The 25,072-nt window shown below is 49.0% G+C and overlaps 1 protein-coding gene across 2 annotated transcripts in view; it reads right to left on the bottom strand.

The window, feature by feature from the left end:
• LGR6 (leucine rich repeat containing G protein-coupled receptor 6) overlaps window positions 1-25,072 on the bottom strand; it is a 141,897-nt gene that overhangs the window by 17,305 nt on the left and 99,520 nt on the right. For both annotated transcript variants that reach the window (XM_029068430.2, XM_029068432.2), the window contains 9 exons: window positions 14,080-14,148; window positions 12,543-12,614; window positions 12,204-12,275; window positions 9,036-9,104; window positions 7,900-7,971; window positions 6,832-6,897; window positions 3,444-3,515; window positions 2,485-2,556; window positions 1,039-1,164 (listed from right to left, as the gene is read on the bottom strand). In XM_029068430.2, the coding sequence (XP_028924263.1) occupies window positions 1,039-1,164; window positions 2,485-2,556; window positions 3,444-3,515; window positions 6,832-6,897; window positions 7,900-7,971; window positions 9,036-9,104; window positions 12,204-12,275; window positions 12,543-12,614; window positions 14,080-14,148 (690 nt within the window). The remainder of the gene's footprint in view (window positions 1-1,038; window positions 1,165-2,484; window positions 2,557-3,443; window positions 3,516-6,831; window positions 6,898-7,899; window positions 7,972-9,035; window positions 9,105-12,203; window positions 12,276-12,542; window positions 12,615-14,079; window positions 14,149-25,072) is intronic.

Genomic DNA, 25,072 nt, shown 5'->3' with positions numbered 1-25,072 from the left:
ACATGACTTCTAATATCGGCTCCGCTACTTGTCTGCTGTGTGACCTTAGGCAAGTCACTTAACTTTTCTGTACCTCACTTACCTCATATTGTAAAATGGGGATTAAGACTGTGAACCCCAAGGGGGATAGGGACTGTGTCCAATCATAATCTTGTAGCTACCCCAGCGCTTAGAACAGTGCTTGACACATACTAAGCTCTTAACAAATACCATCATTATTATTATTCTGAGCAGCCTTCCCACTTTGGGGGAACCAGATCACTGTTCTACTGGCCCAGGGAAGCATGGATGGGGGCAGCCAAGGAAGGGAGTTAGGGAGAGAAGCGTCTCAGACTGAACCAAAAGCTTAGGCCCCCCGGCAGGGCATTCCCAAGCCAACAGCCGGCGGGCTTGTTTCCGGCTCCATTTTGGACAACCCCAGTCAAAGGTCCCTTAGTGGGTGTTGGAGGAGCGGTGAGGGGCAGGATGGGAAAGATATTCCCTGCCCTCCAAGGTTTGGCTAATGAAACAGAGCCTCAGTTGTGCAGCCTCATCCGCCCGCATCACCCTCCTGTCCCTCCCCACTCCCTTTCCTTCAGCCACCCAAAGCCCTCAGCATCCCAAGAGGTAGCTCTTCAGGCCTTTGAGAAGCCCTGTCCCCAGACTCACTATGGCAGTGGTAGATCACAAGCAGGAGGCCACCAAAGACTGAAGGCTGATGCCCAGCAGTGGGGCAGAGGCCAGAGGGAGGGAGAGACTCTAGATTTGGGGGCAGAGGAGCGAGCTGCCCACCAGCTTGGTGAGCCCCGCATCAGAGTAGATTCTTCTGGCAGCCGAACTCGGTGGGGCTCAGATTTTTGCCCCCACCCTTTCCGCTCCATACTGCGGCTACCACAAAGAGTTACCCCTCCCAACAGTCCCTGAGCAAATTTCTACCATTCAAAAAGGCAGCCGTGAAAGCAGAAGAGCAGGGACTCCCGGAAGGTAAAGTCTCCCGGGTGGCAGGAGGGGCTAAAGGGGCGGCCCATCCATAAATCTGCTTCTGTCCCGTGCCCTCACCTCATCTTGGGGAAGCTGTCCTTGGAGAAGGCTTCCGAGAGAGCCGGGTTCCCTCTGAGCTTCAGGTGCATCAGGCCACTGAGGCCGGCCAGCGGGAGGGTGGTTAGCTGGTTGTCTGTCAGGTCTCTGGTACGGAGAGAAGGAAGTACACTAGGATTCAGGCTCCCTCAGGGAAGAGCGAAGGCCCCCCAGGCAAGAATTAGCCAGTTCCTCTCACTTCCCTCCCGGACCCTCCAGATTCTCCTCCCCAGAATCCACCCCCTATACACTACTCCTTCCACTCCCCACCAGTGCATGTGCTTCTTGGACACTCTATTTATGCTCCCGCTGCCCTCATTTCCTCCTCTCCCACTCCCTTCTGTGTCACCCTTGTTCTGGGATTTGTACCCTTTATTCACCCTTTATTCCCTCAGTCCCACGGAACTTAAGTACGTATCTATAATTTATTTATATTGATAGCTAAAATATAGTTAATATACAATATATAGATTATCAATATATAATATATAGCTATTGCTCATCAATAGATTATTAAACTATAATATATATTAATATAATGTATATCTCCCCCTGTAGGCTGTAAGCTTGTTGTGGGTAGGGAACATGTCTATCGACTGTTACATTGTATTCTCCCAAGAACTTAGTATAGTGGTCTGCACATAATAAACACTCGATAAATACCACTGATCGATTGGATTGTAATAGGTTCATCTATGAAGAGTCAGTTTATTAGTCAATAGTATTTATTGAGCGCTTCCTGCGTGCAGAGCACTGTACTAAGTACTTGGGAGAGTACAATATAACAACAGACACATTCCCTGCTCACAGCGAGTTTACGGTCTAGAAGTAAAGGGACAGAGAGGTAAAGAGACTTGCCCGCCATCGCAAAGCCGGTCAGGACAGAAATCTCGGAGCTTCAAGGCCTCAGTACCTCATACCCAAAGAACACACTGAAACCCAGACTGTGGCGCTTGATCCGAAGGGTCCGGGTCATCCCTGGATCCAAGCCTGTCCCCCCGCCCCACCTACACACCCTTCCTCAGGGAAACCAGGGTGATGTAGGCTTCTCCAGGCCCTATCAGAATGAAGATATGTCTGAAAGTGTCATACAAAGTCAGCAGCCATGGAAATATGCAAGGTGATGGCTAGGGAAGGCTGAAGGGTTGGCAAATACTGAGTGGGTGAGATTTGAGTGATGTGGTAGGAGGCCGCTTTCTGGACGAGGGCCCTCCAGACTGTTTTTCTGGCCTCCTTCATGTCAGGAGGCATGGCCGGTTGACTGATTAGGCGGAGAGCCAGGGCTCTGTCCCATATACTGATGGGGGACAAAATATTCACACATGTTCCCTTCATGGAACTGCTCCGGGTCACCGGGTCTGGAGCCCATTCAGAGCTCTACCAATCAGTCCTGGGGAAGCGGGGAGAGGCGACAGCTTGTCTACTTACAGTTTGATGAGGGAGCGGAGGGTCAGAAAGGCTTCGGGGTGGACGGAACGGATGGCATTCCAACTGAGGTCTCTGGAACAGAGAGGAGGAGCATCAGGATGAGGGATGGGATGGGGAGCTGGGGATTTGCGGCAGAAAAAGGAAGTGGCTGGAGCATCCCTGCCTGCTGGAAGGGGCATTGTGGGATCCTGTGCCTCCCAGGGGATCTGTTTGGCTCTGGCTCGCCTGGACTACCAGACGAGCTGCTTCTAGGGGTGGGACTGGGGACGCAGCTGGCCTGGGGCCCCATGGGTCATTTGATATCCACTGGGGTAATGGCTTAAAAAGCCTCTTGTCTAGAATTGTGGACAAGCACTTGGGTATGGGGGGAGGGGCGTGATAGGTATGGTGGCCACCACACATTCAGCTGCTGACTACCTGCACTCCTGGTTCCCAGATCCCAGGATGGGGAGGATGAGTGGGGGACCCTTTTGTGGTACCATGGGGCTGCCCAGGACTTTTGTCTGTGTGTTGGCTTGTAGGACGCATAGGATTATGGGTATGTGTGTGTGAGATTTTAGTGTCTGTGTCTCCCACTAGATTGTAATCTACTTGAGGGCAAGGATTATGTCCATTAACTCTACTGTACTCTCCCAAGTCTTTAGCATAGGCTTGACTGATTGATTGAGGGGAAGGTTTAGGTCTTGGTGGAGGAAGGGGAGAGGGTGGTAGGGAGAGAGAGTGTGAGAGCAAGCAGTGGGGCATGGATCCCAGACTCTGGGGAGTCTGCATTCAAAAGTCCATGCTACTGGAAGGTGGGAGAGTAGGAGGATGAGTTTTGGTATATGTGTGTATAGGAGGGGGGCGGGGGTGGAATGGGGGAAACGCACATACGTGTATTTCCTCTCCTTCCACTCCTTTCTCCCGGGCCCCCACCCCTTGGCCTCCAGAGCAGAGAGGGAGGAGGAAGGAGTACTCACAGGGTCCGCAGAGCTCCCAGCTGTCCAAAGGTGTCGGCTCGGATTTCCCGAATCCGATTGTGCTGGAGGCCGCTAGGGAGGAAGAGGCCAGAGTGAGCGGGAGGGGGAGGAGGCTCTGGAGGCAATGCTGCCCCCCGGCTGGAAGGGAGGGAAGAGAGATCATGCCCTCCCATCCTGGCCAGAGAAGAAAGGATCCGGGACTACGGAAGTCACCCAGATTAGCCCTGGTAGAGGGGTATCTGGTTTCCTCGGGGAAATGGATCAAAAAACAAAGCATAAACCACCACCACCAGCTCAACCAGGCCCCCAGGTCACTTCTCTCATCCTTTCAGCTCCCCTCTCAGGCTCCTTCTGCACTTCTCCTGGGCCCAACACCGCAACTCTCCTGGTGCCCTGACCCCTAGCTCAGGTAGGGGGTCCTTGCAAGGACAGGTGATTTTTTTGATCCAGGCTGCCTTCTTCCCCTTCTATCCTCTCCGATGAGGGGAGGCAGAGGGGCTCTGGGGAGGACAGGGAGAAGTGAAACTGCTCAGGGTAGCCGACAGGAAGCTGAAAGGGGGCACTGAATAGCGAGCGATCAGTTCACAGTTCTAAATCAGTTCTATGGTTCTGGGTATCCCTCTGGGATTTGGATCAGGATCAGGTTGGGCTGGTGGGTCCAAGCAGACCCTAAGTGCCTGATTAGACTGTAAGCCCATCAGTGGGCAGGGATTGTCTTTATCTATTGCCGATTTGTACATTCCAAGCGCTTAATACAGGGCTCTGCACATAGTAAGTGCTCAATAAATACTATTGAATGAATGAGGAGATGGGGTGGCTCCAGGCTGCAAGGGGAGGAGGCTTAGCTTGCTGTGCCACAAGTCCAAGGGATTAGCTGAGTTGTAAGTGGCCTCTCTCAGGGTGGCACCTGGATAGTTTCCAGGACTCTACCAGTCTCGACTACGGGAGGGAGAGTCAAGCAGAGGAATAACCATTCCATTCCTAGCTTGGGCAGCGGCTACTGAGTGGAAGGCAATCCGCTTCAAGTCAAAACTCCCCTATGCTGGGCGGCAGCGGCATGGGAGAGAGTTGAGGGTGAAGACTAGAGTTTACTGCACGGAAGGAGGCAATGGTAAACCACTTCCATATTTTTACCAAGAAAATTCTATGGATCCACTACCAGAACGAATGCAGATGGAGGTGGGGCGTTCTGGGAGAGATATGTCCATCGTGTAGCTATGGGTCAGAGATGACTCGACAGCATAAGACGAGACAAGGCCACCTATTATCCTGCTTAGGATATTCTTGAACTAATGAAATACTGAACTGAACTCCTCCATCTTCCTGGGAGAACTGGAGCAGAGCAATTCCCCTCAGAACTCCCACAAATGGTTGTGGATCCCCTGGGGCTTGGCCTGACCCCAACCCCACAAGTGTGGAGCCCCTACCTGTTCTGACCTCACTGCCGGGGGGCCGGGTAGATCCCTACGTGGGCACAGCCAATGGGATCTTCAGTGCCCGCCCAGGTGCCATCAGGACCCTGAATGAACCTAATTAGGCCCAGGCCCAGGGTTGGAGACTCCCCTATAAGTCACCGGGAGAGCCAAAGTGTTGGAAGTGGGAATGCTATGGCATACGTGTGCTAGTTGCCAAGTTGGGTGATCACAGGGAATGCTGGAACTCCAACTCTTGGCAGTCCTGAGCAGAAACGATTCCAGAAGTGAGCCTGGACTCCTTATGTTCTAGCTTGGGCTCTGTTCTGGTCAAATTTAGCATGCCCAGGCTGGCTGGGCTGGGATTGGGGAGGGCCAAACCAGGAACAGCTTGGGACTGGGTTGCCCTGGATTGAGCTGGACCCTGCTCTAGATTTCCAAGCCACACAAGACTCTAATTCAAAGGTTCGAGTGTCCATGGTAGTTCCTGTGGTCTGCTGGGACTTGCAGACCCAGTGAACATACAAGGACTTCTGTGAATTCTCTATGGAGCAAGGGGCTGCAGTGATGCCCATACTAGACAGGTCTGGTAAGAGATGGGAAGCAGGCCAAGGGAATATGGTCCACACCAGCCTCATTCCCCTGAACCCAGGCCTTTTTTAGCTTGGAAGGTAAAGAACATGTGACGACACAACATTTGACTCAAGGTTTCTGTCTCCCTGTCAGGTATTTGGGGGATGGAAGGGAGATGAGCATAGAGAGCAAGGTTCAGAGCTAAACATAGCTTATATTATACTCTCCCAAGTACTCTGCACATAGTAAATGTCCAGTAAATATGATTGATTGATTGATCCGGGGCACTCTCTCAGCTTCTGCTGGCTCCTCCGTTGCTTTGCTAAGAAACGTTGGGAGGAAGTAGAAGAGGGGCATGAACGTCTCTTAGAAAATCCAGGCCATCTCCTTCCCTAGAGAGCTTTAAGGACAATTGGGACTTTCATCTTGGGGACCTTTCATTCATTCACGCGGTCGTATTTATTGAGCGCTTACTGTGTGCAGAGCACTATACTCAGCACTTGGAAAGTACAGTTCAGAAACAAAGAGAGACAATCCCTGCCCACAGCGGACCCACAGTCTGAAAGGGGGTACAGTCCAGGTACAGGTACCAGGGATACCAGGGATAGGTACAGTCCAGCCTGGAGGCAGGAGGATGGACAGAATGCCCTCTGAAAGACCCCGGTCAGACTGGGTGTCAATTTCTAAGAAACCAAGGTGTTAGTCCAAAAACAGTGACATTTTCCAAGTGAGATTTAAAAAAACAAAACAGCTTGCCAGCTGCTGGTCTCATGATGCCTTAAATTTGTAGAGTGCTTTTTAATTTTTCCAAGGGGGATTTCACGTCTATTATCTTTTGATCCTCACAGCATCCCTGTGAAGTACGGCGAGGCAGTTCTTAGTCTCTCAGTTATACGAGTTGAAGAAACTGGGGCTCAGAGAACTTAAGGGACCCACACAAGATCACCTAGCAAGCCGGTGGCAGAGTTGCGGCTAGGACCAGATACATACTACCTCTACAGTAAGCTACACAGTCGTGCTGGTCTTGGGAATTGGGAGGAGTCCTCCGTTCTCTTGCCCCTGTGCAAGGAGATGAGGAAACTGGCAAGTGGTGAAAACTCTCTGTGTTGCTGCTCCACACCCCTTCCTTCCCACAGTGCCCTCAAGGGCTACTGAGGGCTACTGAGGACAAATGAGATGGGTTCGGTCCCAGGCAGGCCCTTTGAACCTCATTCCTTCTGAATAGTCAGTGAGTAAATGGAGCAAAAATATTCCCCCCAAAACAATGCCAACTTTGCTCTGGAGCCCCTGTCCCCCATCCTCATAGCTCTCCCGCCCCTCCACCTTCTCTCCCCTCCAGTTCTTTGCCAGCCTGGTCTCATGGGGCTGAGCCTCGTGCTCCCCCCTTCCTGTACCCAACTCACATTTCCTCCAGCTTCTGACACCTGTGCAGGCTGGGCAATTCCTCGATTTGATTGTGAGAGAGTTCACTGCAGGGGAAGGAACAACAAGGACAGGAGATTAGCCGGAGGGGGGAATAGGGAGGGGAAGCGTTCTGGAAAACTGATCTGGCGAGGGGAAGCAGCTCAGATCTCCCCGCTCTGCAGCTGGGGGCAATCCGGGGCCCCAGGGAGATCTGTTCCCCACACACCTGACGCTTTGGCACCAATTTCCGCCTTCATTTCCTTGCAAAGTGATTTCCTCGCATTAGACACGGGTTCTTCCCTGCCATCACCTGCTAAACCAGCCCCGCTGGGGCAGGCCTCAGCCTAGGTGGTCACTGCTGCAGCAGGCAAGCCAAGGAGTGCCGAGAGAGAACTTGGGAACTTCTCCGTGCTGGGCCAACCTGACGGGAGCCAACCATGGGAGTAGCGTGGAGAGGAGTGGGAATTGAAGAGCATTTGGGGTCGACAAACAAGTTCTATTAATAATAACATGCCAGCTGCCCTCTCTCCTTTTGGAATCAAAGGTTCAGGCCCTATTTGCCCTAGGTCTGAAGAGTCTTTTATGCTCAAACCAAATCACCAGAAGTGATTTAAAAAAATATATATATCTGTTAAGTTCTTACTATGGGCCAGGCACCTTTCTAAATGCTGGGATAGTTGCAAGATAATCAGGTAGGACAGAGTCCTTGTCCCATATGGGGCTCATAATCTTAATCCCTATTTTACAGAAGTAACTGAGGCCCAGAGAAGTGAAATGATTTGCCCAAGGTCACACAGCAGACAAGTGGCAGAGCCAGGATTAGAACCAAGGTCCTTCTGATTTCCAAGTCTGTGCCCTATCCACTAGGACGTGCTGCTTCTTGTCATAACTCCTTTTTGCGACTTTGGGAGCCCCCAAGTGAATTATTGGTTTAGTGGTAGATTTGGTACCAGGGAGAGAAGAGCTTGGGTCTGGAAGCCACGGTTCTAGTAGCAGCAGAACAAGACAGTGCCAGCCTGAGGACCTCAAGTGGGGAAGCCCAAGGGTGGGGCGCATGAAGTACTCACAGGACACGAAGTCTTGGGAGCTGCAGGCACATCGCAGAGGGGAGTAGCCGGATTCCCGCCCGGGTCAGAGTCCTAGGGGAATGGAGAGAAGACAGAAGGGGCTGACAGGATTCCCAAAACAGGGCTCTCCCAGGTCCCCAGATCTGGTCTGATTCTCCCTCCCTCCATCTCTCCCTCCCTGGCACTCTGGATCTGATGGTGATGCAGGAGGGTGGGATCCAGGGGCAGGTGGCACTGCAGCAGGGAGAGGCAGGGATATGGGGGAACCGTTTCTCCTGCCCAGCCTCCTCTGAAGTGGGAACAAGTCCACTGGATGCCTAGAGCCAGGAGAGGAAGGTCTCTGGCAACCTTTCTGGTCTCTGAGTAGCGAGCCTCACCACAGTGACAGTCCCTAAGGTGGGAAAAGAATTCAGAATTCCTGGAGAATTCCTGGGCCCAGAGGGCCTGAGCTGGAGAAAGTGGGAGAGGATGAGAGGAAGTTTGAGAACAGTGCAAGCTCATTAGCAGTTTCAGGCCTGGTACAAAGTATCCCTCCCAGCAGATGGCCTGGAAGAGCCGAAGGGAAGTTAGATTTTCAGGCAGAAAAGGAGATGTCACAAATGTCCATCTGGGTTTGTCCTGTACTGCAGCCTCCTTCCCAAACCCAGAGTCCTCTGCTGCCCTATTCCTCTCGGCGAGGGAGTTCAGGAACCAGGCCTGGCTAGAAAAAGCCTCAGGTGAGTATTGAGTAAAAGAGCACAGAAACAAAACCCAACTTCTCCTCTTCCCCGACAATTCCTGAACACGTGAGGAAAAGCAATAAGTTCGTCCAGAAAGTGGGTCGGAGAAATGGCCAATCTCCCTCTGCTGGCATCTACGGGGCCCTGGCCCCAAACCAGCAGTGGGGGCTCAGGGGTTGAGAGGTCGAACTTTCAATCCTGACAACCCTAGGGGGTTGGGAAGAAAAAGATGGGAAGTTCCTGCAGCAATTTCAGGGCTGGGAGATAGGGCGTGAGGGAGCTGGGAAGAGGCCTGATCAGCCAGCAGGGGAAACTGGGCCTGGGAGGACTCCTGACTAGCCAGAACAAGGCCAGTCTGAAGCCAACAGTCAGGTGTTGAAAGAGTTGGGAGATGGGGCAGTGACAGCTTCCACTCACAGGATCTCCAGGCTGGTGGTGCCTTTCAGATCTGGGAACTCTCGGATGTCAGTTGCACTGTTCAGGGACCTGGAAGGAGACAGGAATGCACTCAAATGAGCTTCCTGCTTTCCCGCCTCTGGACCGTGTTTGGGGTATGAACCCCAGTTCCTCCCCAAAACCACAAACCCCTCACCCCCCGTCACCCCCCATGGACCAGCTGAATTTGAGCAACAAAGGTCAAGACTGGGGAGAACCTGCCAGTCATTATCCGGGATAAATGGGGCCTATCTAACCTGGGAGCTTGGGAGAAACTGGAGGAGAAAGAGATGGTGGGTGGAGAAAAAATGAGAACGTTAACCTTAAACAAAGAACAAACAAATGATCCCCAAAATGACAAGACAATTAACTCTTCTGGTTTCACAAGAAACGGCTCAAGCGCTTTTCAAAACAGGACTCTACCACTGGAACCAGTAGAAGGGATTTCCTGGGGCTGATCCCATTGTCAACAGACTGGGGGCAAACTGGGGATACTGGGAACAATGGGAATCCAGCCAAGAGATGGACCCTCCCTGGTGCTCGATTACCTACCAGGGCAGGCCCGGGCTCTGGGCCAGAGGTAGCTTTAGGAGCCTGGGCTGGGCTCGAAGAGAGTTTAAGACATTTGAAAGGAAAGAGATTTCAAAGGAACAGGGGCGCTCCCTTCCCGCCGGGTATCTTCTGCTGACCTGGAATAGAGAAGCTGCAGCTGGTGAGAGGAAGCCTTGCTCCGGGAACCCCAAAGGACTCAACCCAAGCCCTGGAGGACCAAATGCTGCCCAGGCAATCCAAACCAAAGCATTCCCTCTCCAGTCAGTCAACCCCACTCACCACCCCACAAACCCCAGGCCACTGTCCAGGCCATTTCCACCAAAGTGGATTTCTCCATCCCTTCCAAACTCCTCCAGGAAGCCTTCCCACAGTAAACCGACCTATCACAGTCCCTCTGCTCACCTCGACTCCCCTCCTAGTATTTCTGGATCTCTCTGCCTGTTGTAGGTCTGCTGTTTAAATTCTTAATGTTTTTATGCTTTATGCCTCTGTCACTTGCGCTTTAAGTCTATTCTGGTGAGTCTGACTGAAGTGCCAAACCTGGGTGAGTTGGGGGAGGATGGGAGAGTGTTAGGGGGCAGTTGTTGGGGTGGTCATTGGGTTACAGCTTTTGGGCTTGCCTGTTTCTCTCCCCACCGCAGCAAGGAGACCGAAAGAAGCCGGAAGCTGTCTCCCTGTCTCAACCTCAGTGGAAAATGGGTGCCTTGGACCTTGCCCACCCCTAGCTTCAGGTCAGGTTGCTTCCCGGCCCCAAATGGCTTCCATATCAGTCCCTCAAACCTTGTGTGTTTATACCTACATTTTCCTCTACCCACCCAGTGGGTGTGCTTGTGTGTCTACATGTTTACCTCTTGGCTGCATGTGTGTGTTTGTGTGTCCACCTCCTCGGTCCTCTCATGTGTGTGTGTTCCCATATCCACCTTTGTCCTGTGCTTGTGAGACCACCTACCTGCCCCTGTACCCACATTTCTCCATGTGAATGTATGTGTGTGCGTGTGCGTGTGTGTACTTCCCTGCCTTGTATCTTGGTCTTTGACTTTTCCCAAGGCTCCCTTTCCCAGGAGTCCCTTTGGTTGAAATGAAAAGCTGGCACCACTGAGTTTGACAATTTTTTTTGCATCTCCCCAGTTAGGCTGAGTTCCTCAATAGCAGTAACTGAGTTTTATTCCTCTTTCCCAGCACATTCAGAATAGACTGTTCATTTGATTGGTTCCATGACGGATAAGACATGTCCAAAACTGAGCTCCTTATCTTCCCTCCCAAGCCCTGTCCTCTTACTGACTGCCTTATCATTGTGGATGGTACGACCATCCTTTCCGTCTCTCAAGCCCACAACTTTGCTGTCATGCTTGACTTGGCTCTCTCGTTCACCCCACACATCCAATCCATCACCAAGACCTGCCGGTCTCACCTTTATACTATCGCCAAGATCCGCCCTTTCCTCTCCAACGAAACGGCTACCTTACTGCTACAGGCTCTCATAATATCCCGGCTGGATTATTCTGTCAGCCTTCTCTCTGATCTCCCTTCCTCCTGTCTCTCCCCGCTCCAGTCTATTCTTCACTTCACTGCCCGGCTCATCTTCCTGCAGAAACGCTCTGGGCATGTCACTCCCCTTCTTAAAAACCTCCAGTGGTTGCCTATCGACCTCCGCACGAAACAAAACCTTCTCACTCTAGGCTTCAAGGCTCTCCATCCCCTTGCCCTCTCCAAACTCTCCTCCCTTCTCCCTTTCTCCTGCCCACATCATAGGCTCCGCTCCTCTGCCGCCCACCTCCTCACCGTCCCCCGTTCTTGCCTATCCCGCCGTCGACTCCTGGCCCACGTCCTCCCACTGTCCTGGAATGCCCTCCCTCCTCACCTCCACCAAACTAACTCTCTTTCCCTCTTCAAAGCCCTACTGAGAGCTCACCTCCTCCCAGAGGCCTTCCCAGACTGAGCTTCTCCTTTTCCCTCTGCTCCCCCTCTGCCCCCCTTTACCTCCCCTCAGCTAAGCCCCCTTTTCCCCCCTTTTCCCTCTGCTCCTCCCCCTCTCCCTTCCCCTCAGCACTGTGCTCGACCACTCATTTGTATATATTTTTATTACCCTATTTATTTTGTTAATGAGATGTACATCCCCTTGATTCTATTTATTGCTATTGTTTTTGTCTGTCTCCCCCAATTAGACTGTAAGCCCGTCAATGGGCAGGGATCATCTCTATCCGTTGCCAAACTGTACATTCCAAGCGCTTCCAATAAATACTATTGAATAAATAAGACTGGCAGATGTCAATCATATGGGACGCAGCACCATGTTGGGTCATAGTGACTCAGGACTCAGGACTTAGGACTGGTAGAATTGATAGGATGTCCAGACAAATTTGTAAACCAACCAAACACCTCTTATGCAAATCATACCCCTGTCAAGGACTGATCTGACTGACTTGCCTTACTTGATTCTTCCAATCCCAATCCTTCAGCTTTTTGTGACTCTGCCAAGGGGAGAGTGGGGCTCTATCGGGGAAAACAGAGCCTCAGTTGGACAGTGAGAGAAAGGAGAGATGAGAAGGAGATGGGCCACTTGGCCCCACCTTTCCAGCCCCCAAGAGTCCAACTTACAACGTGTGAAGCTTGGGTAGATCCTGGAAGGCCGACCGCCCCACAAACTGTATTGGATTGTCATAGAAGTGGCTGCAAGAGAACAAATCCTCTCAGTTCCTTCACTCTTTCCCCAACTAAGCATCTTTTCTGATGGACTGGTTTGATCCTCCCTGGCACTCACCAGTACCAAGGAGAAACCAGAGGGTCAAGGGGGCTGGGGTGGAAAGGGAGAGACCCACCCAGGGGCTGAGGACTTCCCTGGGGGGAATCTCTGGAAACCCGGGTATCTGGGCAAGGAGTTTCCCCCGTGTCCCCATCCCTCACACCCCTTTCCCCAGGGGAGTTCCCAGCTCTTACATGGTCTGCAGTAAGGGGTTCCCCACAAATGCCTTCTCAGGGATAGTTCTGATGTCGTTGTTATGGAAACCCCTATGAGAGGACAAACACGGAGACACTGAACAACTTCACCTCAGAGAGATTTCCCACAAGAGGAAAACAGAAATGAAGAGAAAGGGAAAGAAGAGGGTAAGGGCAAGAGAGGTGAACAGTGAAGAGAGAGAAAGCATGGAGAAAGTGAAAGATGGGCAAAGAAGGGAAGAAGACTGAGAGATAAAGAGGCTGCTCTTGTTGCTCAAAACAAAACAGAAAAAGATCTCAAGTAAAAAGTACAATCCTAGAAAACAGCTATATGCAAATAAATGCACATTTCTCTCTCACTTGTTCAAATATTCCTCCATGGAGAAAGCTGAATCCAATCTCAAGCTTAAGGTTATGGTAGGATAAACTTGATCATGACAATATTAACAACACCTTGGATATTCACAGTGCTTTTATTTTTCCAAGATCACTTTTACAGTAATGACCTCATTTTGCCCTCACAACATCTTTGTGAGGCAGCAATTATTTAACTGAGGTTAGGGGACTTGCCTGCAATTACACATTTGATCAATGCTTAAGCTGGGGACTAGACCCCAGGCCCCCTGATTCCCAGACCTATGCTCTTTCCACTAGACCACATCCCTTCCAATACATTTGTCCACTTTGATCCCAGAAGTCTTTGCATGGTGCTTTAGGCAAATACCATATGTGGGGGCCCATAGTATTGGACTCTCTCTGCCCAGAAGGTCAGCAATTTCTAGGATGCTACGAAAACTAGATGAGCTTCCTAGAGGTGGTCTTCAGAGATTGGTGAGATCTTCTGTGACGACTATAGGGGTGGGGTCCAAGGACAGAGCAGACATGGAAGGAGCTGTTCAGCCAGTAGCCACTGGTTAACAATTTCTTCCCTCTGGGAATGGGTGGGACATCACACGAGCAACTGGATCAGTGCCCGAATATCCTCTGGGGTAGTCCAGAGTCTCATGGCCACCCCCAGACTCTTTCCCAGTCCCCACCATTCAGTTTATGGTGCTGGAAGTCCATTAAGGGCCAAGCTGATTTCTTGTGAGAGGAGATTAGTATCAAAGTGATGCCCAACTGTGCTCTCGGCTTTCCCCTTTTCCTCCTCCTCTTCCTCCTCCATTTCGTCTCACCACACACTCAAGAAGGGAGCACCAGGCACAGACATGGCCTCAGCACAGGTGAGGCCAGCCTCTCCCCGTCCTGGCTCTGGTGTGTGGTCCCCGTGATGGAAGGAAAGAATCAAATCCAGGCTCGGGAGGCCGGAGGCCTTTCTCCGGATGACACGCAAATGTGGAAAGTTGCACTAATGATGTCTGCAAACATTTACTCTCGCATTAGAGAACCAGAGGGGAGTTTTACAAGAAGCGTGGGGTTGATGGGGCGAGGTAGGCCCGGGAGCTCCCCCTGCATCCGGCCCAACACCTCCCGGAAGACTGGCCTTTGTCAGAATTAAAGGGACAGATCCGTGAAAAGTTTAAAGAGAGACTCTTACAATTCCTGGAGTCTGCTGAGCGTCCTAATGGCCACGGGAAACTCCAGCAGCTCATTATAATTCAGGTCTCTGGAAGGCAAGAGCGAGGCGGTCATTAGAGGGGAAGCTTAACAGAGCATGTCAGGGTCGCAGAGAGATGGAAACTTGGCCATTAGGATCGGGAGGAATGGGGTTTCCGACTTTGTGGATCCTGTCACCGGGGGCTGGAAAGAAAAATATAAAAAAGTCTGCACACCTCTGAATCCCCAGGCTACATTTCTGCCTGAGGTATATCTCCCTCACCCTGCTGGGGAGATGGCCAGGAGTTAGGCTGCTTCAGAGCTCTGGAAAAAATCTTTACCTACAATGCGTTTACTGGATGAGTTACCTTAAATTCGCTTTTTTCATATTCCTCCCTAAATCTTCTCTTCCTAACATTGCCCATCTCTATCAACAACATTACTGTCGTCCCTGGTCCAGCAGCTCACAATCATGGCATCTTGAACTCCTCTCTGTCTTTCACATTCCACACGTAGGCTCTCTCCAAATCCTGCCAGTTTTTCCCCTACAGTACTTCACGACTGTCCTCCTTTCTCTTCACCCTGACTGTCAGCTCCTTGGCTCAAGTTTTTTCACTTCCTGGATGGATTGCTATAGAGGTGTCCTTCAGAGTAATAGTATTTATTAAGTGCCTGTTGGGTGCAAAGCACTGGACTAAGCACTAGATAAAATAAAGTTTGAGTATTAGACACTGTGTCCTCCCTGCCTCCCCAAGGGGCTCACAGTCTAAGAATAGGGAGAGATAGGGGACTACTTGTCCATCAGTAGCATTTATTGACCACCTAATGTGGGCAAAACACTATTCTAAGCAGTGGGAGAGAACAATATGGTAAAAAAAGATCTGATCCCTGCCCCAAAGAGCTTTCATTCTGGCAGCAACAGACTCTAAAATAATTTACAGATAAGAGGAGGAAGGTAAAGGGGATCTGTTTGTGTGCTTGGGTATTAGGGTACAGTTTTCTGCGTCTTCTCCCCTAATCCCGCTCCCGCCTTCAGTCTAAACTGCTCACAGTTGTAGGTATCTATCATCTTTCTAAAATCAGGTTGCCACATTTCTCCTTGCCTCAAAATCCCTAATGGCTACCGTTTTCTTCTCTCATGAAACGGAAATTTCTATCAGCTTCAATCCATTAATGATCTTTGTTGAGTGGAAAGAGAATTTACACTATAGTAAGACACAAGTTCTCTTCCTTTAAAGAGTTTACAATCTTATGGGGGAAACAGGCAAAACTGACTTACAGTTAGTGAAAGCTGGAGGAAGTACCTGAAGTATGTAGGAACATGGAGGAAGTACATGGAGCATGAATGAAGCACTCGTTCATTCCATTGTATTTACTGAGCGCTTACTGTGTGCAGAGCACTGTACTAAGCGTTTGGAAAGTACAATTCAGCAACAAATAGAGACAATTCTTACCCAATGACAGGCTCACAGTCTAGAAGTGGGGAGACAGACATCAAAACAAGTAAGCAGGCAAACACATTGAGACAAAACAAAACAAAGAAATAAACAATCACTGCTATTTATTGAACGCTTACTATGTAAAAAGCACTGTACTAAACGCCTGGGAGAGTACAACATAACAGAGTTGGCAGACCTGTTCCTTGCCCACGAGAAGCTTACAGTCTAGAGGGTGCTTACTGTTTAGAGAGGCAGCGTGGCCTAGTGGGAAAAGCACGGGCCTGGGAGTCAGAGGACCTGGGTTCTAATCTGTCACATCTGCCACATGTCAGCCGTGTGACCTTGTGACATGGCCTCAGCACAGGTTAACTTCTCTGTGCCTTAGTTACCTCATCTGTAAAATGGGGATTAAGACCGTAAGCCCCATTTGGGACAGGGACTGTGTCCAACTGTGATTACCTTGTATCTACTGCAGTGCTTAAAACAATACTTGGCACATAGTAAGCACTTAACAAATACCATAATTATTATTATTCTCTGTGCCTCAGGTATCTCATCTATAAAATGGGGATCAAAGCTGTGAGCCCCATATGGGACATGGACTGTGTCCAAACTGATGTTCTTGTATCTACCCCAGTGTTCAGTATAGTGCCTGGCACATAGTGCTTAAAAAATGCTATAAAAACAATTGAATGTTCAGATAAATATATTCATGAACTCTATATGTATAGAAGTGTTGAGGACAGGATTGAATCAATCAATGGTGTCTATAGAGCACTTACTATGAGCAGAGCACTGTACTAAATGCTTGGGAGAGTAAAATACAACAGAGTTAGGAGACATTTCCTGCCCACATGAGATTACACTTCAGCAGAAGCCGAAGACCTTTATTTCCCCACCTTGAAGCACATGATTTTTAAGGTTGGGTTTAGTCTGATATGACTGGTTTAAAATGAATTATTGGGGAAGGCTTCCCGAAGGAGATAGGCTTTTTGTGCAGCTTTAAAGATGGGGCGAGCTGCAGTCTGGCAGATTTGGGGATGGTGGAGGTTCTAGGCTGGAGAACAACATGAGATATGGCAGAGTCACTCTCTCTTCTCAGTCCACTGCAGTTCACATTCCTTGGTCATTCCAAGCAAAATGTCTTACCGTAACTCGCTTCCAAAGGCTTCGTCTCCAACCCACTGCTGATGCTTTTCTGCTAGGAAAACAGCCTCTCCTATAGCACCACCACATCACAATTCTCTCTGCTTCCAAAACCCACCTAAAAGTCACTTTCTCAATAAGGCATTTCTTGACTAATTCTCCATCTATCTGATTGTGCCACCCCATTCATAGTACTACTATTACTACGAATAGTATTATTATTAGTAATAATAATAGTAATAATAGTGTATTTGTTAAGTGCTTACTTTGTCCCGAGCACTGTACTAAGTCCTGGGGTAGATGCAATTCAAGCAGCGTGGGCTAATAGAAAGGGCATGGGGCTGGGAGTCAGAGGGCCTGGGTTCAATTCCCTTCTCTCCTTCTATATCCCACCCCACACCCTCCGCTACTCTGGTGCTAACCTTCTCACTGCGCCTCCATCTCGTCGGTCTTGCCGTCGACCTCTGGCCCGTGTCCTACCTCTGGCCTGGAACGCCCTCCCCCCTCAGATCCTTCAATCACCCTTCCCCCCCTTCAAAACCCTACTGAAAGCTCACCTCCTCCCGAGGCCTTCCCAGGCTAAGCCCCCCTTTTCCTTAGCTCCCCCTCCCTTCCGCGACACCTCAACCCACTCCTTTTGCTCTTCCCCCCATCTCCCCATGCCACAGCAATTATGTGTGTATAATTCCATTTATATTGATGCCTATTCACTTGTTCTGATGTCTGCCTTCCCCCTTCTAGACTGTAAATCCAGTGTGGGCAGGGCTTATCTCTTTTTATTGCTGAATTGTACATTTTAAGCACTTAGTACAGTGTTCTGCACATAGTAAGCTCTCAATAAATATGATTGATTGAATGAATGAGTGAATGAAATCCTGGCTCTACCACTTGTCTGCTCTGTGACCTTGGGCAAGTCACTTAATTTTTCTGTGACTCAGTTACCTTAACTGTAAAATGGGGATTAAGACTGGGAGCCCCACTTGGGACACAGACGGTTTCCAAACAGATTAGTTTATATCTACCCTACTGCTTAGTACAGTGCCTAGCACATAGTAAGTGCGTAACAGCTACCATTAAAAAAAAATCAGATCAGACACAGTCACTGTCCTACATGGGGCTCGCAGTTCAAGTGGGAGGGAAAACAGAATTTCCATTTTACAAATGAGAAAATTGAGGCACAGAGAGGTTACTAAAATGTATTTCCTAGTTCTAGAAATATATATCTAGCCATCTCTCTACCTATAGATAGATCTTCTTGTTATTAACTTCTTAATTTTTTATCATTTCAATCTTTCTCTTACTCCTTTACTTATTGTAATTGAATGATTTATGTCCACTTTTCTCACCCACTGAATCCCAAGTTCCTTAAGACTGGGATCCTTTCCTTTACTTCTGTGTGCCTACTCCCTCAATAGCTAGTAGGACCTGATTATCTTGTATTTAACCAGCACTTAGTACACTGCTTGGCACATAAAAATTGCTTAACGAATACCACTAATTATTATTATGATTATCAGTGCAATCAATTTATACCATCACTGAGGGCTTTCTGTGGGCAGGGCACTGGGGAAAGTATTACAGATTTTGAAGATATGATTCTAGCTCTCCAGGAATTTACACCCTAGCCAGGGACACAGACCCAAAATAATTTAGAAGAGAAAAGAAGTATGAGTATACAGACAAGTGCTGAAATATGAGTAGGGTAGAGTTCTGCAAACACGAAGTGTTTTAATCCTGGAGATGATAGTGGGAAGCAGTTTGGCCCACTGGAAACTACAGAAGCCTGGGAGTCAGAGGACCTGGGTTCTAATTCTGACTCTGCCACTTGCCTGCAGTTTGACCTTGGGCAAGTCACTTCACTCCTCTAGGCATCAGTTTCCTCATCCGTAGAAGGGGGATTCAAAACCTGTTAGTAATAATTGCAGTTTCTGTTAGGTGCTACGTGCCAAACATTCTACTGTTTTGCGCTGGGGTAGATACAAGACAATCAGGTCCCACATGGGGCTTGCAATCTAAATAGGAGGGAGAACAGGTACCGAATTCCCATTTCCCAGGTGGAGTAACTGAGGCAAATAGAAGTTAGGTGACTTACCCGAGGTCATATAGCAGACAAATGGCAGAGCTGGAATTAGATCTCAGGTCCTCTAGCTCCTAGGTTTGCGCTCTTTCCATTTAGTCGCACTGCTTCCCTGTTCTCCTTCCTACTTAGGCTGTGAACCCCATATGGGACAGAGATTGTGTCTGACCTGATTATCTTCTACCTACCCCAGTGCTCAGTACAGTGAAAAAATAATAATAATATTGGTATTTGTTAAGCGCTTACTCTGTGTAGAGCACTGTTCTAAGCGCTGGGGGAGATACAGGGTAATCAGGTTGTCCCAAGTGAGGCTCACAGTTAACCCCCATTTTACAGATGAGGTAACTGAGGACTCAGAGAAGCGAAGTGACTGGCCCACAGGCAGACAGATGACGAGTGGCAGAGTGGGAATTCGAACCCATGACCTCCGACTCCCAAGCGCAGGCTCTTTTCACTGAGCCACACTTGAAGTGCTTGACACGCAATAAGCGCTCAGCGATTACCACAGTCATTACCGGTGTTTGTGAAGCTAGAACCAAGCATGAGATTCCAGAAGACTGGGGTGTCAGGCGGTTCTTAGGTTTTCTTGGTGTTCTCTTCGGCATCCCCTGCCATTTGCTGCGTGCGTAGGGGCAAAGAGGATCTGAGCAGAAGGAACGTGCCTATAGATTGTTTGGTGTGTAAGTACATAGAAATCTTCCCAGCCTGAACTCCTTTGTCACCGGCATCCCCTGCACCTGGATCCTATTTCTCTGTACCCCCTTCCCCACCACACTGTCCACCTCCCAGCCCCTGCAGCATTTTGGTGGGCCAGGCTTACCAGAAAAAATAAATGAAACAAAAAATAACTCTGATTAGACTCTGTTTAGCTGAGCCTGGCACCAACCTGGGGACTGCCCATGTGGCCGCGTCCCAGGGAGCTAGAATAGGACCTCAGCTCTGGAAATGATTCGGGAAAGGAAAAAACTGGGAGCTCAGCTGGGGAAACCATCTCGGGAAGCCCGCAGGATCCCAATGAATAGCATTCCCCTTGCCCAGGTCAACCTATTAAAGGCATCCACACCCAAACTTTCCAACGGGGAAGGTTCTCAATGAGAGGGCGTGGGGACCACGTGGGGGCTCTTTAATGAGAGGGTAACTTAGCAGGTTTTGTGGGTAAATACCATGTTAACACCAGCGTAATGACAGGCTCCTTCAGATTAGTGGGTCATTATGCTTAATAGACCCCGCCGGTAATTACCACATAACCTGCACAGTGGTTAGGAGAACAGAGACAATAGTCTGCCAGCAATGGGCTGGGTAATTGGCCTTTAACTCGCCTGTCACTAATTACCCTATTACCCTCACATTCCCCTACTATTCTCTGGGAATTACTGCTTAACCCCCATTGCCTGGGTCCACGTTCTCGAGCAGTACACTTTTTCACACAAGTTACTGGACCCGATTTCAACGTTGGAGGCTAACCTTCTGTAACGTGGACAGGGGCTCTTTGGAGCGGGAAATGGGGTGCTAGGCAGCCCTTCTCCACCACCACCCAGGACTAGAGGAGAGGAATTGGATTTCAGAAGTACTAGTAGCAGTGAGAAGCGGCATGGCTCCGTGGAAAGAGCCCGGGCTTGGGACTCGTAGGGCATGGGTTCGAATCCCGGCTCCGCCGCTTGTCAGCTGTGTGACTGTGGGCAAGTCACTTCTCTGTGCCCCAGTTCCCTCATCTGTAAAATGGGGACTAAGACTGTGAGCCTCGCGTGGGACAACCTGATTACCCTGTGTCTACCCCAGCGCTTAGAACAGTGCTCTGCACATAGTAAGCGCTTAACAAATACCAACATTTATTTTACTGAGCCCCTCCTGAAGGCAATACACTGGACTAAACACCTCCCTGCCAACAGGGCACTTACACTCTAATGGAATGCAAGATTTAGTAGAAGTAATAGCATTTATCGACAATTCACTTGCGCAGCGCACTCTATGAAGGTCTTTGTCCCTTATCCACGAGGAGTTTACACTCTGGGGGGGGGGGGGGAGACAAACATAAAATCACTTAGACCTGTAGCATGCTTTGGTCCTCTAACGCCAACCTACTCACTATACCTCAATCCCTTGACTACATCCTTCCTCTGGCCTGGAACTCTCTCTCCTTTATATACAATAAGATCACCACTCTCCACATCTTCAAAGCCCTATTAAAATCACATCTCCTCCAAAAGGCCTTCTCTGACTAAGTCCTCATTTCCCCTACCCCCTCATCCTTCTGCGTCGCCCGTACGCTTCAGCACTTGATATTCACCTCCCTCTCCATCCCACAACATTCTAGACCGCCAACTAGCTGTCAGCAGGGTGTTTGTCTTATACTGTACTCTCCCAAGTGCTTAGTACAGTGCTCTGCACAGAGTAAGCGCTCAATAAATATGATTGAGTGACTTATTTACGTGTAAGTAATTTATTTTAATGTCTGTTTCCCCCTCTAGACTGAAAGCTCCTGTGGACAAGGACCACGTCTACCAGCATGGCATAGTGGATGGAGCGTGGGCCTGGGAGTCAGAAGGTCATGGGCTCTAATCCCAGCTCCTCCTGTTGATTGCTTTGTGACCTTGGGTAAATCACTTCACTTCTCTGTGCCTCAGTTACCTCATCTGTAAAATGGGGCTTGAGACTGCGAGCCCCATGTGGGACAGGGACTGTCCATCTCGATTTGCTGGTGTCCACCCCAGCGATTGGTATAGCGCCTGGCAAGTAGTAAGCACTTATCAAATACTATAATTATTATTATTACTACCAACTCTGTACACTCCCAAGCACTTAGTAAAGTGCTGTGCCTCGCCAAAAAATGTTAACTAAATACCACTGATTGATTGAAATACATAAGGGGTGCTTAAGGCAGGGTAAGTAAGTTCATAAATGCTGGATTTGGCAGAGGGGCTTATATGGCTCAAGGTGTTGGGAAATTAATGAGGGAAAGCTTGTTGGAGGAGACGGGATTTTAGGAGGGATTTGAATGTGGGGAGACCTGTGGTTTCTCTGATGTGGGGATGGAGGGAGTTCCAAGCTAGAGAAAAAGCTTGAGCAAGGAGATGAGGGAGGGGAGTCGAGAACTTCAGTCGAGGCATCAGGAAGTACATCCCACCTGAAGGAATGGTTATTGGGCATTGCCCTCATCTCTGCTGCCATCAGCCCCTTTTTTTTCTTTTAATGGTGTTTTGTTAAGCATTTACTATGTGCCAGGCACTGTACTGAGTGATTGGGTAGAAACAAACTAATCAGATTGGACACGGTCCCCGGCCCACGTGGAACTCACAGTCTTAATCCCCATTTTACAGACGAGGTAACTGAGGCCCAGAGAAATTAAATGACTCGCCCGAAGTCATACAACAGACAAATGGCAAAGCTGGGATTAGAACCCAGGTCCTTCTGACTCCCAGGCCCCTGTTCTATCCACTAGGCCCCGATCCTTCTCTTTTGCAATACATCTGCCAATATTCTTCATCTGCATGTAGATTTCTACTGGGGGGAGAGACAGGGTGGGCACCTATTTTTAGAGTTCCCTCCTCTATTTTCCCCATCCCCACCTCTCCAATCCCAACACTTGGTGCCTCCCGAGGCCCAGCTGAAGCAGAGAGCTGTGGGAAGAGCCCTTTTGAGGACGAATTGAGTTCCCCAGTGCTCCCTTTCCTCCCCAAACAGACACTTGATGACAGAGTAGGTTTAATAGTCTTGACTGTCTTGGGGAAAACTCTGACACACAGACAGGTTCGGCAGCCAAGAGAATACCACACCCTGCCTCTTTCCCCAGCAGCCTGCTCCATCTATTCAAGAACAAAAGGAGACATTTACAATGCTTTTAACTCCAACTGGAAAACGCATTCACAGCTTTATAAGTCTATTATCTTTAACAACCTAGATCAATCCCAGGCCGATGAAGACTTAATTGTTCTCATGCTCCCAAGAGCTGGAGCCAGGCAGGGCCGAGACTGAGCCACGGTTCTCTGATCCAGGGAAGAACCCATCAACCCTCTGCCCACAGCTGAATCTCAAGCCACAAGGAAACCTGGCTGATCCTTCGCCACGTCTCCACCACTATTTCTGGGCAAATAAATTAGGATTGACTTGGAGAAGATCCAGGAGCAGAGAATAATAACTGTAGTGGAATGTGCTAAGCCAATTCGATGTGTCAAGCACTCTACTAAGCGCTGGGGTTTATAAGCAGCGTGGCTTAGTGAAAAGAGCACAGGCTTGGGAGTCGGAAGTTGTGGGTTCTAAACCCAGCTCCACCACTAGTCAGCTGTGTGACTTTAGGCAAGCCACTTAACTTCTCTCTGCCTCAGTTACCTCATCTGTAAAATGGGGATTAAGACTGTGAGACCTACGTGGGGCAACCTCATTACCTTGGATCTACCCCAGCGCTTAGAACAGTGCTCAGCACATAGTAAGCACTTAACGAATACTACTGTTATTATTATTATTATACAACAAAATCAGGTCCCATAGTCAAGTAAGAGGGAGAAAAGGCATTGACTCCTTGTATAGTTTGACCAATGCGTGGCTTAGTGGTAAGAGCCTGGGCTTGGGAGTCAGAGGTCATGGGTTCAAATCCTGGCTCTGCCACTTGTCAGCTGTGTGACTGTGGGCAAATCACTTAACTTCTCCTTGCCTCAGTTCTCTCATCTGTAAAATGGGGATAAAGACTGTGAGCCTCACGTGGGACAACCTGATTACCCTGTATCTACCCCAGTGCTTAGAACAGTGCTCTGCACATAGTAAGCACTTAACAAATACCAACATTATTATTATTTTGCCGATAAAGTGCAGAGAAATTAAATGACTTGTTTAAGGTCACACAGCAGGTAAGTGATGGAGTCAGGACTGGCACACAGGTCTTCTGACTCCCAACGCCTTTCTCTTTCTACTAGGCCATGCTGCAGATGCCCTCTTAAGCATAAAACTCATATGAGCCCAGATTATTATTTTCTAACACCTGTTCTCCAAACCCCTTTATCCCCCATCTGCAAGCCACCGCCCCCCCCCCCACCAACATACACACTCACATATATAATAAAAAAAAAACCATGCAAATTACTCAGAACACCTGGTCTAAGTCAGGCATCTGGGTTTTCCCAAACTGGATTTTTCACTTGAAAATTCCACTGTGGTTGTGGTTCTGTAAAGGACAGAGTCGATGCTTAGTTGCATAAGTCAGTGGTGGATAGGTCAATGGGATGCATAGCTTGTCCAGCTAGATTTTGAGCTCTGTAGGGCAGGGATCATACCTATGTACTCTACTGAACTTTCCCAAGCATTTAGTGCACACTTTAAGTGCTCAGTAAATATCACTGGTTGACTGAATGAGATTTGATCTCAAACAATGGTATTTACTGGTACTGGTATAGTATTGGTATGGTATGGTATTTATTGGTATGGTATTGGTATTTAATGGTATTTATTCAATGGCATTTATTGAGTGCTTACTGTATGAAGTGCTAAGTGCTAAGTGCTTGGGAGATTTAAATATAATAGAGTTGATAGACATGATCTCTGCTCTTAAGGAGCTTACAATCTAGTGAGAGAGAGAGATGTTCAAATGAATTATAGGTAGGGGAAGAAACAGTATGAGAATATATCGATCTGTGCTGTGGGGCTGGGAGTGGGTTAAGTATCAGAGTAATTACGGGGTGCAGACCTAACTGCAGAGGTGATGAAGAAGGGAGAGAGGACAGAATGAGGAAGGGAGAGGTCAGTCAGGGAAGTCTTCTTGGAAAAGATTTAATATTAGTGGAGTTTTAAAGATGGGGAGAGTTGTGGCTTATCAGACATGAAGGAGGAGGGAGTTCCAGATAGGAGGGAGAATGTGAGTCAGGGGTCATGAGTGAGAGAGATAAAACTGAGGTACAGTGAGTACGTTGGTGCTAGAGGAGCTAAGTGTGCAGGCTGGGTTGTAGTCAGAGGACCCGCATTCTGGTAATGGGTCTACCATTTACATGCTGTGTGACTTTGGGCAGGCCACTTAACTTCTCTGGACCTCAGTTTCCTCAGCTGGAAAATGAGGCCATGATACCAGTTCTCCCTCATACTTAGGCTGTGAGCCCCATGTAAGGGAGGGACTGCATCCAATCTGATTAACTTGTGTCCACCCTAGTGCTTCGAACAGTGCTTGACACAGAACTTAATGAATACCAATAGAAAAACCCGTTCATTTATCAGGAGAATACTATGCAAGGGCAGAAAAAATATGCCTTCTGTTTTATTTTGACCTGATCAGATACTTATTGGAGTATGGTGTCCAGATCTGCTCATCCAACTTTAAAAAAGGACTTAGAGAAATTAGAGAAGGACCAGAG

The sequence above is a fragment of the Ornithorhynchus anatinus genome, chromosome 7, assembly GCF_004115215.2.
Source record: "Ornithorhynchus anatinus isolate Pmale09 chromosome 7, mOrnAna1.pri.v4, whole genome shotgun sequence".
NCBI lineage: Eukaryota > Metazoa > Chordata > Mammalia > Monotremata > Ornithorhynchidae > Ornithorhynchus > Ornithorhynchus anatinus.
Note: the sequence above shows the minus strand (reverse complement) of the source record. Positions and strands in the feature narration are given on the sequence as shown.